Here is a 16,385-nt window from a genome sequence, read left to right on the forward strand (position 1 = left end):
CTCTTTGTCCCAGACTTTCAGGGAGACCCTGCTTTTCCCCGTGTGATCTGGAAACACAACTGTGACAGTCACTAACACCTTGGTTTCTCTCCCTAGTACCAGATGCTCCCTTTAACCTTCAGCTGTCCCTGAATAAAGAAGCTGAGGGTGTGGTGGTGAGCTGCTGGAGTCCCCCTGTGAATGCCCACGGCCTCATACGGGAATTCATTGTGAGTCCACAGTGGGATAGGGAAGGCTGCTGGGGGCTCACAGCAGCGTGGGCAGGCCTCTCTGAACACAGCTATCCCTGCAAAGGAGGGGGGCCAGGAAGAGGGCATTTTGTAGAGGCAATCTGCTGAAAGCATCATAGCAAGTTGGGAGAAGAAATGCTGCAGGGCTGTAGGTAGCGCTGCCACCCTCAAGTTCATAACTTCCTTTCTGGCTCCCTTTCTAAGCTTTCATACTTCTTTCTATTGACATTTGACACAGAGGGTCCTGTCACCCTGCAGTGGAACCCTCATCCTTTGTTTTGGTGCTCCTAGGTGGAATACAGCAGGAGTGGATCCAAGGAGTGGTCATCTCTTAGAACCACGAAGAACTACACTGAGATCAAGAACTTACAGGTCAACACATTGTACACAGTTAGAGTGAGTATTTTCAAAGCTCTGTCTATGCATGCTCTCGTTACTTTTCACTACATGGTCTAAGTCCTGCACAGTTAAGTACTTGCTAAAATAGTATGTTGTTAAAACCCTGCCTTTTAATGTCAACCCACAATGGGGGCTTGGCATTTGCACTGCTAACGTATATAGTTTCAAGGCCCTTCATTTGGCCATCCTAGGTGGCCGGGCTATATTATGAAATCTGCACTAATTGTCCATTCCAATGTCACTGCAATTGCACTGGATCTGAGCCACAGACAAATTTGGTCCTTACTATATCACTAGGAAAAGCAGCAGATCAACCTGTGGGGAATATATGCACGTGGGAGGACCTGGGTAATTATAGACAGAAGTAATAAGAATAGGAAATAAAAGCCTGCACAGTGAACCCTGGGAAATACATGCTATGCCACTGTCCATCCCTCCCTGTGCAGAATGAGCATGGATAGCTCACTGGGAGGTAGGATTAACACGACCCTACTCCCATGAATCAGTGTTATTCTTACAGTAGGCTGGAGCAAGTCTTTCCTTCCATGGTATTCCTTCCGATATTAATCTGTTCCCAAATAAGTCTTTGGAACTAGATTCAGAGCTTGCATGGGCTTCACCAGCATGATTCTTTGGACCAACAGAGTCCAAAGCTCCTTATCTTGCTGGACTTCTCATAAAGATCTCATAAGAGAACAGTTATCTGCACAGAGGATGCATCTCCCTCCTCTTAGATTCCTTTAATTGACTTAAAGTAGTCTGCTTTATCTCTGTAATACCCATTTTATTGCCAAGTAATTAAGCTATTGTTTGCTTCAAAGTCCGTTTCCCATGAGCTCTGCCATGTCCATAACCTTGCTTTAACCTCGTTCTCCTTTTGCATTATACAATGTTGGCATTATACATTTGTTCATATTAACCAGCCCTCTTGTTTGAAAAGGTTGCTGCGGTAACTAGTCGAGGAGTGGGAAACTGGAGTGATTCCAAATCCATAACCACCATAAAAGGCAAAGGTAAATGTTGTTGTTTCAGTCGACATGGATAACATAACAAAAAGGCAGAAGCTAAGCCTGAAGTGTTAGCATCAACATACCACTACCAGCATAACCACCTCCTTGTCCTCTATTCTTCCCTATTTTACACTATTACTTTGCTATACCATTTTGCTTAACTTGAGCTGCCTCCAACTTCAGTGGCAAGTCTGAACAGGTCTCTGACTCTCCCTCTGAACTCTGTGGCATGTAGGATGGATGTACTGCCCTGGAAGTGGGCAAGAAGCCTATCCAGAAGGTGCCCCTCTCTCCTAGGCTACAGATGGATTCCCCCCCCGGCTTATGTAGGCTAGATCCCACCTTCTGATAGGCAAGACATATTACCACCAACTCCTTTTTGAAAGGATGCTTGCTCATTCTTCTCCCTCTTAGGTTATGATTATGATGGTTTCTGCATCTCATGTAGGTTAGACCACTGAAAGGCCGCTAAAGCTCCCAGCAACTACCACAACATTACAGTCTGACAGTAGATAAATTCAGTCACAGTCAGTTTCCCTCCAAACTGTTTTTAGAAAAGCCTTTTGAAATCGTTTGTATTCATGCCAGGTTTTATCTCCCAAACCTGCATTCTGATGTCAAAATCGTCTGTTAATTTGTCAGATAAAAGTGTATCCTCACTCTGTTGACAAAGGAAGGAAAGGAAACACCATGCTATTAAAATTGCAGGATTCAGATAAAAAACAGAGGTAGAAAGAACTGTAATGATTTTCACTTCTGGCTTTGCACGAGTGTTTGGCAACTGTCCCCACCAATAGCTCCTCACCTCTGTCAGAAGGCCAAAAGCTGTTAACTGTGATATGAGGTTGTCCCACTGAGTTCAGAAGTAAAATACCTGAGCCCAAACCTCTCTGCTTCCAGCCTGTTCTGAGCGAGGCACAGGTAAGGCAGATTGTGGGTGCTTGACAGAAAATGACTCTGAGGGGTGTATGGCTTACAAGCAAGGTTGGGGCTGGAAAGATGGGGGAGTCCTGGTCTGAGAGCTGGTTGTCATAATGAAAGCCTGTACTTTACCTCTCAATAAGTATTTGTATTGCTTTGTGTTTCTCTTTGCTTCCAGTCATTCCTCCTCCTGTCATACACATTGAGAGCTACAGTGAAGACTCCATAAGCTTCAGCCTAAAAATGACTACTAATATCAAGGTAACATTTTCACCTTTACTTCTAAAACTGAAAGAAAGGCATACGTTGAGTAAGTGGTAAATACTGGATGGGATAAGCTGTCACTATTCAAGTGCTGAAATTACTTATTTCATGCTAAATCGTTTCCTACTACTCATAAACTGCCCCAGCTCTTAATTAGGATGGAAAATACAATGCAGAGACTTTCAGCAGTGACTCTTTCACTGTATGTAAACCAGCTGAACTGAGAGTTCCTGTTTTGTGTGCCCTTGCTGCTTGACAGGTCAGGGGTTACGTTGTGAACATCTACTGGACATTTGATACACACAGGCAGGAAAAAAGGACTCTGATCATAGAAGGAGAAAAGTCCATCCAAAAAGGTAAATTCTGTGCTAAGTATGAAATTCTGCTTTTGTCAACAGCAAATGGAAGGTTTTATGGAAGGATGTGTTCTGCTTTTGCAGCTAGTAGTTTCTGTTTAGTATAGAGTACATGTGGAAAGGACAGACCAGCAAATCCTTGGCCTCTGTTGTCAGGACTTGGAGATTTCAAGCAGATTTGGGATTTATCCCCCAGAGCTGCACTAGCCTTTTCTCAACACATTTTGTTTATGGCTCCTTATCTGCTCTGCAAAAGGTCAACAATTTCTTGGGCTTGTGTACATGCCCCTGTTAATCAAATTGCTGGTTTGGAGTGTACAGCCTAGATACAGGCAAGCATCCCGATACAGGAAAGCATCCCAATACAGAAAAGCACTGGCTAGCTTAGATACCGGAGTCCCATATACTTCTGTGTAAAGGAAATGACTCAAAATCAGTGAAAACACAAACCAAGGGAGGCAGGCTCCTGACCAAGCCTGTTTGATGATGCTGACCCTTTCCAAGTGCTCTCACCCTGCCATCGCAGTACTTTGCCTCATCTAATAGCGCATGTTTCTCTTCTTGCTCAGTGGCAAATTTGACAGCACATACCCCCTATGAAATTTCTGCTTGGGCTAAGACGGAGCTGGGTGACAGCCCTCTGTCTTTTGTACATATCGTGACCAGTGGGACAAGACCTGCATCACCAAGCCTCAAGGCCAAGGCCATCAATCAGACTGCGGTGGAGTGCAGCTGGACTGGACCGAGGAATGTCGTAAGGCACCAACTCTTTTCTCCCCATCTAGGAGGAGGTCTAGCTCAAAGCACAGGCAAAATCTAAAGTCAGGATTATTTGTTGGGATAGAATTCCAAAGCCCTGAAAACTTTATGCTCTAAAAAAAAAAAAAGGGAAAGCACCTGATGCCCTTAAACAGAAGCACAGAAAGCTTCTTGTTGTCTGTTTGTTTAGCCAATGATGCAGTGAAGTGGCTGAAAGACAGATAGCGTGATGCTCCAGTGGTCTTACAATTAACTGCTGTGTTATCGGAGATGAGCTTCAGATTTTAGGGTAGGGAGCACATAGGCAGACTGAACTTGAACTTGGGCAATAGAGTGCCTGAACAAAAAAAGGGTCTTTTCTTCATGTCCCTAAAAAGTGACAGCCAGTAAAAGTTTGGGTGGATGCTCTGGCCCATGCCAAACGGTATCGTCCCTGTTGTGCTTCTTTCTTCACAGGTCTATGGCATCTTCTATGCTACGTCCTTCCTAGAGCTGTACAGGAGCCCTCACAACACCACTACGACCTCCCACAACATCACTGTGCTCGTGCAGCGGGATGAGCAGTACCTGTTTCTGGTAGGCTCCTTTTCTGTTCCCACTCCTACCCGCGCTGTGGGCTGTAGCTTGCTACTGAAGCTTAAAGGCACAGTATTAACCACTGTGTCGTCCCTTCAAGGTCCGTGTGATGTCTCCTTACCAAGGGCCACCTTCTGACTATGTTGTGGTGAAGATGATCCCTGACAACCGGCTTCCCCCTCGACACCTCCACTCAGTGCACACTGGAAAGACATTTGCGGTCATTAAGTGGGAATCTCCTTATGATTCACCTGACCAGGACATGGTAATACCTCACAGCACCTTCTCCTGTCACTTTGCATGCAAAACCTTGGCTCAAAGACAGATCCCTGCCCTGCTGCTGATGGAGAACTGAGTGTGAGATAGGTTTATGCTCCATCTCCATTCAGATAGTCATCATCACGATGCTGACACCTCAGAGACCTGTATTTGCTCTCTTCACATTACAGGTCTATAACATTCACACTGCATTTAAAAGGAGTCAGATCTGGGGTAGCTGTTACTGAGTCTGAAAACAAACTTGGGCATGTGCTGAAACATCTTTCTGGCCTTCAGCTTTGCCCTGGAGTCCATTCTGGCCAGTGTCTGAGCCCAGCACACAGGTCAGGCACTGGGCCAGGCACGCTGTGGGCTCTGCCTCCCGCTCCAGCCCCAACAAAGCCTGGTTCTGTTTTCTGGCATGCTGGCGTGCAGTCAGGTCTCGCTCCACTGAAGGCGAGTCATTTTCTCAGCAAGCTTCCCACTCCTATTCTGGTCCAGAGACTTTTAACAGCAAAGGTTGAGAGGTATAAATCTTCCTGGCAAAACTGGAAGCTTTGGCAGGGCAGGAGGTTGCATTGCGTCCTTTCATTCATTAAGAAATGCAACCTGAGGTTTTCCTCCTGCCCTTCTCTGTTCCAGTAACTGTGTTTTCTCTATCTGTAACCACTGATCTCAGGCAGTGAGTCAAGCAAGAAGCTTGAAATCTTACTTCCCAGGCTGTGCAGCACAGGCATGGTTTAATGCATGTTTTGCCCCCCTTACCTAATGTCCTATCATTGTACAAGGTTACTAGCATGTCTGTAGCAAATTAAGACCTTTCACTGTGTGCCTTTCCTCCCCCTCCAGTTATATGCTGTGGCAGTTAAAGATTTAGTAAGAAAAACAGATAAAATCTACAAAGTGAAAACCCGGAACAGTACAGTGGAGTACACCATTAAGAAACTTGAACCGGGAGGCAAATACCATGTGATTGTTCAACTGGGAAACATGAGCAAGGAATCCAGCATGAAGATCAACACAGGTAAAGAGTACTACTGGGTGGGTGCCAGGGCGAGTCCTTTGCAGCGCTGTCCATAGAGGGAACACAAAGCCTGTCCTGCACTCCATCCATCCCACCCCTGTGCTGGTTGGAGGCTGCAGGAGTGTTTCTGCACTGCTTAATCCTCTCCCACAGCCAAAGCCCACTTCTGAGAGGCCTCCCTGCAGCTCCCAGGGAAGGCAGTTAAACCCCTGAACAGCAGGAGCAGAGAGGAAGCCTCTCAGACAATGCATGGGGAATTATATTCCTGCCTGGATGGAGATGGGAAAGACACCTGTTTGGCTGGCTGTGGAGACAGCATGAAGTACCATTACAGTCCTTCCATAAAACCCACTGAAAACCTCCTTCCAGATTACACACCACAGCATCCTCTCTCCCAGTACAGCCCTTTTCTGAGCAGAGTATTGTGCTGAGCCCTTAAAGATACTAAGTTTTAGAAGTGACCCCGTTGCTCTTTCTCAGCCAAAAAGCAAAGTGTCACCACTGTTAAAACCTGACCTGTCATTTTTCCTCTGCAGTTCCGCTGTCTGCACCTGATGCCTTAAAAATTATAACAGAAAAGGACCATATTCTGCTCTTTTGGAAGAGTTTGGCATTAAAGGAAAGTAATTTCAATGAAAGCCGGGTAAGTTGCGATATATCTCCTGTCCTACAGGCAGTGTTTCAGAAAAACCTAGAGCAGAGTCCCTGCAAGGCTCCTTTCATAGACTCTTTATAATACACCAACACGCTCTGATCCTCTAAGTGTCTTTGATGAGCCCTCCAGATAGAGCTCGCTTCAATTCCTATCACAACTAAGGCACTAAAGCTGATAGATCCAATTGGTCACCTTTTAAGAGTATAATTATCCCCTTGGAAAAGGTCAACTGTCACAGGACAGTGAAAAGGACTGGGAATAGGACACTGCCCAGCCAAGCTGAGAAGCACATCAGTAGTACCCAAGAATTGTCATTATTGAGAGTTTGATAGCAAATCTGTGGCATGTTCTGCATCAGCAAACAAACCATCACCTTTACTAGACCCTGTCTTTTGGATGGTGTTGGGTAGATGCTACGAACAGAGTGAACCAGACAGACCAAAGTGGCCAAGCTCCATGCACACTGACAGGCGTGGACAGAGACTCCACATTGCTCTCTCCCAGCTGATAGCCCAACACATTGCATCAAAGCTAGATACAGAAGGAAAAACAAGCATCAAAGCCCTAATAGGAAGGGCAAACCTGACCTCTGCAGCTGAGTAATATGGGGTATGTATCTTTGTTTTCACAACTCTCAGGGTTACGAGATTCACATGTTTGACAGCTTGATGAACATCACAGCTTATCTGGGGAACACCACGGAAAACTTCTTCAAAGTTTCCAACCTGAAGATAGGTCACAACTATTCCTTCACCGTTCAGGCCAGGTGCCTGTACAGCGGGCAGATGTGTGGTGAACCAGCCACGCTTCTCTATGATGAGCTAGGAACTGGTAAGTCCCTGTCATTTTCCCCATCCTCCTTAACAAAAAGCAATGAAAGCCTCACAAGCTCACTAGAGAAATGCGCTATCAGTTGCAAATAGCACTTTTCTCCCCCTCCCTTATCACAGGTGAGGACTCCTCTGCAGCAAAAGCCAGTAGATCCACAGATGTGGCTGCCATCGTGGTACCGGTGCTGTTCCTGCTGCTGCTGACCCTCGGGATTGGCTTTGTCGTGCTGTACATGCGGCACAGACGGCTGCAGAACAGCTTCACTGCCTTTGCAAACAGCCACTACAGCTCCCGCCTGGGCTCAGCCATATTCTCCTCGGGAGATGACTTAGGTACGTAAGGCCTTGGTTTCATGCAATGGCATTTCAGGATATCAGGAAATCAGTGCAAGAACTAACTTCTCTGTCATGCTTTAGGACACCTTTGGCATAAATATCTCTATAGATCTGATTTTGTCCTAAGAGTACAGAGCCCAGGATGGATGTTTTTAACTACTTCACTTAAACCACTCCTTCTAATGCAAATCTGAATATAACAGATATAACAACCCAGTAAGAGTATGAATAAGGCCACAATCTACTGGTTTTGAGGGCTGTTTTAGTAGCCTGTTTAGCCATGCCCTAAGACATGCTGGGAGCAGCATAACAGCACTCTGGGTTTGTTTTTCAGGAGATGAGGATGACGAAGCCCCAATGATAACTGGATTTTCAGATGATGTCCCCATGGTCATCGCATGAAGCGTGTTTCTGACTGTAAAAACCAAATGGTGTAAATATTTTATTTGATAAAAATAGTTGATGGTTTATTTTAAAAATGCACTTTGAGTTGCAATATGTTATTTTTATATGGGCCAAAAAAGAAAAGAAACTTAAAAATACACTTTGTAGTAATCAACTGTGAATTGCAGACTAGGTCAATTGAGTAACAAATTGCTTTGATTTAACATTAATTTAGTCTTACAAGGCTGTGCTTGCTGGGCATGCTTTTAAGTCTGTGAGATATTTTCCGTTGACTAAATTGGCTACTCGTTTTATTTTTCTAAGACAAGAATAAATTTATTTAAACATAAAATTCAGGAGATTATATATGTAGAGAGAGAGAAGTAATATAGTCCCTGAAGGTTCTGCTTTCACTTTACGAAAATCCTTTGGACTTTGTTTTATATGGAAGTATTTTTTGTTGTGTTAATTTATTGGGAAATCTGCCTGAGAACAGACTTCCAAAGTCATCAGACATTGTACACGTTATTGTGTAGAACATGTGCCACTTTGTCTTGCAAGGCAGTTGTATCCTGGCACCCCCATCATTGCTCTTGCATTGAGAATAAAAATCCTTAATTTTACATTTTTCCCCTTACTGAAAGACCCAATCTTTCAGCAATCTCAGAGCCCAAGTCAAGATTCTGCAGCACATACTTTATGTATGAGCTTAGTTTCTTGCTGCCATACCTATAAGCCAAAAGCATCCCTACCAACCACTGCCCATCGCACATGGCCTACTTCATCTATACTTTACATCAGTAACATCACTGAAAAAGATTTGCCACGACCTGAAGTTAAACCACACTTCCCAGGTAATAAGGACACCTCTCTGTGGGGCTTCTCCAAGATGCTAATATGTTGATGGGACAGAAGGGGGAGCCTCTACTGTACACAACTAGGAAACAGCTTTGCATACGTTTTCCACAGTCACACAGAGCAGCCAATACTAAACATCTGAATTCATTTGGTTTAGAGCAGGGATTCGATCCTCCTCCATTAGCATTTCCTAAAAGCAGCTGTGGTTATACCTTCAAGTACCTTACAAATACCATACAGACGCATATGTATTATTTTCCCATCGCTAGTCATCTCACGTTTCCAGTAGACATAATACTGGCTACAGAGCTAAGCAGTAGAAATATCTGGTTTCCACTATCGAGCTTTTCTTTGTGATAGCAAAATATGAACCTCTCCATGAATCCAGCTATTGCCAACCCAAGAGCATCGACACAAGCGGATGTTCCCAGGTCATGCCTGTCCGTGCTCTCTATATGCAAAACTTCACGCCCATGAAATACAGCACACTGTCTTGTCACACTGTTCTCTTTGTTGAAACCCAAAGTATTTTTGCTGTGTAGATTAAGTTATAATTGCAGTCTTCCTACAGATGAAATGAGAGAGGCCACCTATGTTTTGATATGGACTGATCCATTTAATTTCACATACAGAAGATGTATAAGAAGTCAAAGTTCTGTATGGTTTGATACTCTATAGAAATACTAACTCTATTTTCAATTACTCATATTACCATTCCCAGTGACAGGGTTTTTTCCCCCAAATCTGGGACCAAACTATAACGGATTTTTATAAGTAACAGCAAGCTTGCAGAGTTACAATATTTTTACCTTGTTAGTGGGTCAACTGGTTAGTGCTGAGTAAACTAACCCAGCATGTATAGCTCAGTTTGCCTAGAATTACAGCTAAAGAGATCAGAATCTGACTCAGACACTAAATGATTCTAAAGATACAAACCAGATTTTATGCAGGGAAAAATAAAGCCTAAAAAGCAGAGCTAGAGTACTGAACCCCTTCCTTACAAAGCAAATGCATCTGGCACAGGTAACTGTAACTACAGTATCGTATCCCAGAAGCTGGTACCTCTCTGGTGAGAATTACTATTGGTTAACTACTGCTCCTCTGCTCCCCCAGGGTAAATACTACTCCAGTAAGGGGAGTAGAACTTAGCACATCCCTATCTGGCAGACAGATGCCAAGGGGAACCCTTGTAACCACTTTGTATTCAGCAGAAATCCCATTGCTGGGTGCTTTCAAGCATCAGCTGGGGGACAGGTCACTTCTGGCCACTCTGAAAGGCTTCTCTGTACCCGTGGTTCAGCAACACTCGTACAGAGCTCAGACTATTGCCAGCAAAGCGTTTTGATGTAATACTCAAAAGCAAGACCTGTGCCTCACTTTCCTGTGTCACACAGGGGTTTGGGGGGCACTGCAGCAGCCAGGCGTTGTGTCAAGCCAGATTCACCTTACATAGACAGTACTGTAACTCAGAGGCATTCCCTACCCTTCGAGACTTTCTCTTCAGTGCAAAAAATCACCGCTGTGCTCTCAAGCAAAGCAACTTCACAGGGCTAGTGTATTTTATATATATAGATAGAGAAGGCTAAGCCCCAGGTGGGGAGTCAGCTGGATAGATGCAGTTCTGGGTAAATTTATTTTTATGAACTTTTGAAGCACGGAATCTTGTTCACAGAGACAATATAGGGGGTGGGAGGGTGCTGGTGTAAATACAGTACATGGATGTGGATGCATTTTGTTCTGGTTTTGTTTCAGTAGCCTTATGCAAAGTGACATAACGTGTTGCCCTAACTTTTGGGAAGTGATTTGGGTTTATCTCATAGGAACCCAGTGAAATGCTTGGATCTATAAGGAAAAAAAAGGAGTATGGGAAGTACCCTGGTTAGGAGGAACTTGTTCCGGTTAACTTGTGTTTGCATCCATTTCACTGCAGCTGCCCGCTGGTACTCTAAAGTCCATTTGAACGAAAGACTAAGGTTGAACACTAAAATCTGGTGGGGTTTTGGACTGTGAGGTGAGTTTTGCTTTGGCAAAGGTTTTGTACACATTTGGGGGGGGGTGGTGAAGATTTTGGTTTTTACAAGAAAGTTGAGGAGGTGCCATTTTCTGTGCTCGAGACCTGAACACCTATTCAAGGTCAAAAAAGCCGATAAATGTGATTTATCAGCCTCAATAAATCACATCCCTCCTTTGTCTGTCATCTGCCTCCTCCTATGTAAAATGGCCCCAGCTGCAGCAGCGCATCCACAGGCCACCACTTCCATGGAGCACGCACTCCAGGCACACACAGGAGCAGCTCCTCTGTTGCTCAGCCATCAGCCTGTACCCCAGGGTAAACCCTTGGAGGGTTTCAGAGAGGGGTGTAGCCTCTTGTGTTGACCGCAGGGGAGAAGGGTGCACACAGATACTCAATCTGCAGAATAGCTGGCGTGCTGCAAGTTCACACCTCAGCTAACCCTGCCCTAACTTGTTCCATGTGCTCCTACCTTGACACAGGCACTAGCGGGAGACAGCTTCAGTCCAGGGAAAACACTATTTCCCTTGGACAAAGATCAAGTTACATATAGATGTATAGGAGCGCATACCCGGCCAGAAAGGGGAGGAGAGCACATACGAGTGTGAGGGAGCAATGCAGGGTACTACAATCTACACCATCATCTTTGGGTTTCAAAGCACCTTGGTGGTCCCAAAATGGCATTGCTTCCTGCTGGTTTCTAGAGACTCTGGGTCTGGAAAGCTCCTTTCTGGGTAGAGAACAACCTGCCTTCCTAGAGTCACCAAAAGCAGCCCCAAACTCACATTAGCCACCAAGGAAACCTCCCCTGAGCCAGTGACTCCCACCAAGCAGCACACCATTGGGATCTGCGTGCTTGAAATCTCTTTGTAGGAGTAGTATTTAATGACAAACTTCAGTGATTTGCTGGTGGAAACACAAAACTGTGTTCAGGAAAGACCAAAATAACATTTTCCAAAACAACTTTCAAGTCTCCTTCAAATGGACTTCAGAAGGGAAATGGTGCAATTGACTTAGTTACTCTTGGATCCAGAGAGCATCTTCATTATTGGAAGTAGCTGTAACATCTATAATTAATCCTTCAAAACGTGCAGCAGTCTACAAGCAGCCAGTCTCTAATGAGTTTTTTAGAGGTAGTGTCAACTTCTAATCTGGTTCCTTAAGTGAAGTTTAATGCTATACCATTTAAATGGCTTCTGTGTCTTTTTTCCTTTCTCCATTCATTGATTTCTGCTATGTGTTATTGCACAATTTTGAAGGAATTTTTGTCTGTCAAGGTTTTTTTCCCCCACTTAATGATAATAATAAAAATGGACTGGGTAAACAAAACTGTTTCTGGGTTCCAGATTGATTATCTAGTCTCTGTGTGTCTAGTGCAATAAAAAGGCCGTGGTGTGTAACCTAACAGGATGCGCTGAAACAGGAAAATGGAGCTTTCTGCAGAAGGAGCAGCAGAGTCCTACTAAAAAGGTACCAGTAACATTCACATAATGCAATCACGTATCTGGCTGGTTCTCAGTCCCTTCCCTCAAGGTCAGCACCAGTCAGTAAGCAACACCCTCAGATATCAGACAACATTTGAGCCTTTCCAAGCTTCACCTCCTTGTTTGCAGAACAACATCTCCAGTGCTAAGCCCACATCCCACACAATTTCCCTGGTTAAAATCCATTTCCACAAGGCCACGTGGTGTGTTTGCACTGTTTGGTTGTTGCTGTTTGAAACCCTGTGTATGTAACTACACCTGACACACACAAGCATCTGAAAGCAAGCAGAATTACTACTGCAGAGAGAGGTAATGAGCAGGCAGCAGTCTCTTCACACGTACCTCATTTTTCAGCCTGCATAATTGGAAAGGCAACATGTGAGCTGGTGGACATAATTGAGGCATGCAAGCATCTTAAGTGTTGCACTTCATTAATGGTTAGCTTAGGGCAACATTAACAAACAGTCATTCCTTCCTCCTCGTTGCCCCCTTCTTCATGAATGAGGCTGACTTTTCCTATTGTTGCTGAAATAGATTGCTTCCCCCCAGGAGGTACAAGAGTTACACCTCGTTCCCATGCACCTATTTTCAAGTAGTTAGCGTGACTCAAGCTTCATTGCCAAGTGTCACTGAGAAAACCTTGACAGAGTAAAAGCTCAACAAAGAAGAGATCTGTTCATGCCTCACCTCCTTACAAAACCTGCAGATTTTTATGGATAGGGAAGACTTCCCCCCCCCCATTCCTTTACTGCCTTCACCATTTATCAAGTTACTTCATGATGAACTGAAGAAACACTGCCCTCAGAGCCTGAGCATCCAGCCTCACCTGCCCATAGTACCACTTAAACCTTTCGCTGGGCTGCCAATGGACTCTTTATACCAAGACCTCACTGGCCCTCACCCTTTAGACCTCTCCCTAAAGAGCAGCAGGGAATTCCAGGTGCAGACTAAACCCACCTGCCCTGGAAGTCTGCACTGGATTTTTTTTTCCTGGCTCTTTTCCTTGTATCTTCTCTCTTCTTCATGTTTCTATGACCTTTCCTTATTATCTAGCATCTAAACAAGCTCTTGAAAGACATGAGAGTTTCTTGTGGAGTCTCCATAGTACCCGTGCGAGTAGCTACACCCTGCTCTCAAACACTTTAGGTCATCATATTAGGCAATGACTCCTAGCAAATAATGGTATCTTAAATATCACTGAGTACATCAGCAGTTCCCAAAGAAACCTCCCAGCTTTGTGCATTATGTGACTTCATGTTCTCTTTGAGACTGCAGCTGTCACTTGGTCTACCACTGAACCCTAGCCTGCCACAGGAAGCACCCAGCTTTGGTATTATTTCTATTATCATTAGGTTTTACTTGATTTCAATTATTAAACTGTTCTTATGTCAACATAAAAGAGATGCAAGTGAGCATTCCCACTGCAAAACGTTTTCGCCACTATGATACACATAAGAACCCATCAAGGAGAAAGATTCCAACCGCCGGAGCAGTTTCAGTTGGAGCACATGGCACAAATCCAGCCTAGAGGCCCGGATCCAGGCTCCCTTCACTCTGCTGCTCCTGAAACTACATCTCTTTTTCCCACAAATAACATCAGGGACTGCTTCCAGTGCAGAGCCTGCAACCGCAAAGAGGGGGAGGATGCAGATACGCTGATTTAGGACTTAGGGAGCTGCCTGCAGGAGCGAGGAAGCCAGGTTGGAAATACAGCAAGGCTGAAACTGGAAAAGCACTTCCTAGCATGGGTTAAGCAGTTCAATGCTCTGATCTTGAGAGAGAGCAGCTGAAGTTCTGGCTCGCTGCTCCTTTTTTGAGTAAGCAATCCGAGTTTCTGGTGCCAGACTCCTGAACGTTTGTATTTAGCCTTTCTCGGCAGGAAAAATGAAATAACCGAGGCTATTTCACAGCAGAACTCTAGCTGGAATTTGGGATGGAGGAGCCAACAGCTCCCAGATAGCCCAGCCCCTGCTCAAAGGAGGGAAAAGAGGGTCTGTGGGAAGGAAAGATTCATGCTAACTGTCAACATCTTGGCTCCTGCCACAAACCTCTGAACCTGCCAAATGTGGGATGCAAGAAAAATGGTAGTCCAGGGCTCTTCCAGGATGTGTGCTTTATTTCTTTCCTCTAAATTACAGGCATCCAAAAGCCCACATCCCCCAAATTCTCATGGCTAGGCTCACATGATGCCCAGGAGATGTGCTATCCCCAGGCCTTGCAGAGCAAAGCAGGGTGAGGACCAGACCTCATATTGGGCAGGAGCACCTGTGTGGGGTTGGGCTGGAAAAAATCCCATGGCTTTGGGGAATGATGGAGGGTGATGAAAAAGGAACTAGACAGATACATGGGAAGGAAGCCTGGGAAGACAGTGAATGGGAGTGTGAGCTCAACCGAGTTAACGAAATACATCCTGTAGCTGGTTACAACCTGACACTGACTGTATTTTAGAGATGGAGGATCTGAGGTAGAGATGGACAAGATGCAGCATTCACATCACCAAGCTCCACACCTCCAGGGTGGATTGGCCAAACCAGAAGGCTTATTTTCCCTGGATCTTTCTGTAGCCAGTGAAGGGAAGCAGATGCCCTCCAAGGAGGAATTCAGAACCTGGATAAGCCATTCTCCATCTTTTTTTCTACACTTTCTCATTCCCTTCCCTGCACCCTCTGAATTTTCTTAGGATCCCAAAGGGGAATGGCAAGCTGATAGAGCAGAGGCCAGAGGTTTCTCCTGGCCTGGGCTCTATGTAGCATCAGCAGGATTCAGCCTTGCCCAAGGTAAGAAGGTCACTCCAGGTCTCTTCTGTAGCCAGTGACGAGACACAGCAGTTTAGAGAGTGCTTCCCCTCATCTTAAAAATAGGTCAGATACTCTTTGCTATAAAGGGAACTCAAGATGACTACCTCACACTGAGGCTTGTGATTGTAAAACACTACAGCCTACGTGAAACGAATCCAAAACCCCATAAATCGAGGTTAGAACATCCCTTGACTGGATGCAGCCCCTTTCTGCTTGTGAAGCACACGTGCTGCCTTCAGAACTCTGGAGGCTGGAGAGGAGACCTCACCAAGTATCTGCTTCTTTAGCAGCCCTTCCCAAGCAGCTTCCCAGTGGAGAGCAGCTTGGCAGGCCCTCTCCTAACACCCTCCATGCTCCCCCTTCGAGGGCTGCTGGCCCAGCATTGGGGTTAGGCTGGCTTTCTGAAATTACACAGCTTTCCTTTCCCCCTGCCATGGCTTTCTTGAGATCCCTCAGAAAGCCAGAAACAGAAGCCCAGGGGCCAATTCCCAGTTGCATGTTCAATCACAAGACCAGCTTCATTTTCAATCCGGTTCCACTTTGCAGTAGCTATATGTAACTCATGGCCAACATGCCTCTGTACCCAGGAAATCACCATGGCGGACCCGGAGCTGGTAAAGACAATAGCGTGTTTGGCTAATTCATTTGGATCAGCACCATTTCAAATGTACTTTTCCTCCTCAACTTATTTAACCTCGCAACCAAGAGCCACAAGGATGATGAGCTATTTGTTTCAAGACCAGATCTCCTGGGAGAACAGGCACAAAGAATAGAAAGCAGCCTGGAGAGATGGAAGAGAGAAAGGGATTCGAATGCATCGCCCTTGGAGACCATGCCAACGACCTGCTAGAGTCCAGCCATCATAAATAAATAGGCTCCGTTTATTGTCTAGCCAGGCCGGCAAGCACGGTAATGCTTGAGCCGGTTCCAGCGGGTGGGGCGACCGAGCAGCACCGCGCTTTCGTGCTGCGCTTTCTGAGACAAAACAGATGTCGGTCACTGAGCGCCGGTTTTTGTCGCGTGATTTGCGATGCAGCCACTTGCGTGCAAGTGATGAGGGGCTTTGTTAACGGCCCCCCAAATCGAAGCCAAAAAGGACTTCTTCCGTGGCGGTGACTCCATAAGCGAGTGGCAGCAATGCAAAACGAGCGCGGCTCGAAACCTGCAGCAATGAAAGCACCATGTTCCAATCCCTCTGTAGCAGACCCACCAGATGCTCCGTGGTGGTTAGA

At 45.4% G+C, this 16,385-nt stretch overlaps 1 protein-coding gene across 2 annotated transcripts in view; it reads left to right on the top strand.

Moving 5' to 3' along the window:
• SORL1 (sortilin related receptor 1) overlaps window positions 1-8,032 on the top strand; it is a gene marked incomplete at its 5' end in the record, with an annotated part of 40,040 nt that extends 32,008 nt beyond the window's left edge. For both annotated transcript variants that reach the window (XM_080631678.1, XM_080631679.1), the window contains 13 exons: window positions 97-209; window positions 522-626; window positions 1,570-1,642; window positions 2,739-2,821; window positions 3,084-3,180; window positions 3,750-3,934; window positions 4,396-4,515; window positions 4,616-4,780; window positions 5,623-5,797; window positions 6,334-6,440; window positions 7,091-7,283; window positions 7,403-7,615; window positions 7,953-8,032. In XM_080631678.1, the coding sequence (XP_080487804.1) occupies window positions 97-209; window positions 522-626; window positions 1,570-1,642; window positions 2,739-2,821; window positions 3,084-3,180; window positions 3,750-3,934; window positions 4,396-4,515; window positions 4,616-4,780; window positions 5,623-5,797; window positions 6,334-6,440; window positions 7,091-7,283; window positions 7,403-7,615; window positions 7,953-8,020 (1,697 nt within the window). In that variant the 3' untranslated portion in view covers window positions 8,021-8,032. The remainder of the gene's footprint in view (window positions 1-96; window positions 210-521; window positions 627-1,569; window positions 1,643-2,738; window positions 2,822-3,083; window positions 3,181-3,749; window positions 3,935-4,395; window positions 4,516-4,615; window positions 4,781-5,622; window positions 5,798-6,333; window positions 6,441-7,090; window positions 7,284-7,402; window positions 7,616-7,952) is intronic.
• Window positions 8,033-16,385: the final 8,353 nt, after the last annotated feature.

This window comes from Psittacula echo (genome assembly GCF_963264785.1).
Source record: "Psittacula echo genome assembly, chromosome: 18".
Taxonomy (NCBI): domain Eukaryota; kingdom Metazoa; phylum Chordata; class Aves; order Psittaciformes; family Psittacidae; genus Psittacula; species Psittacula echo.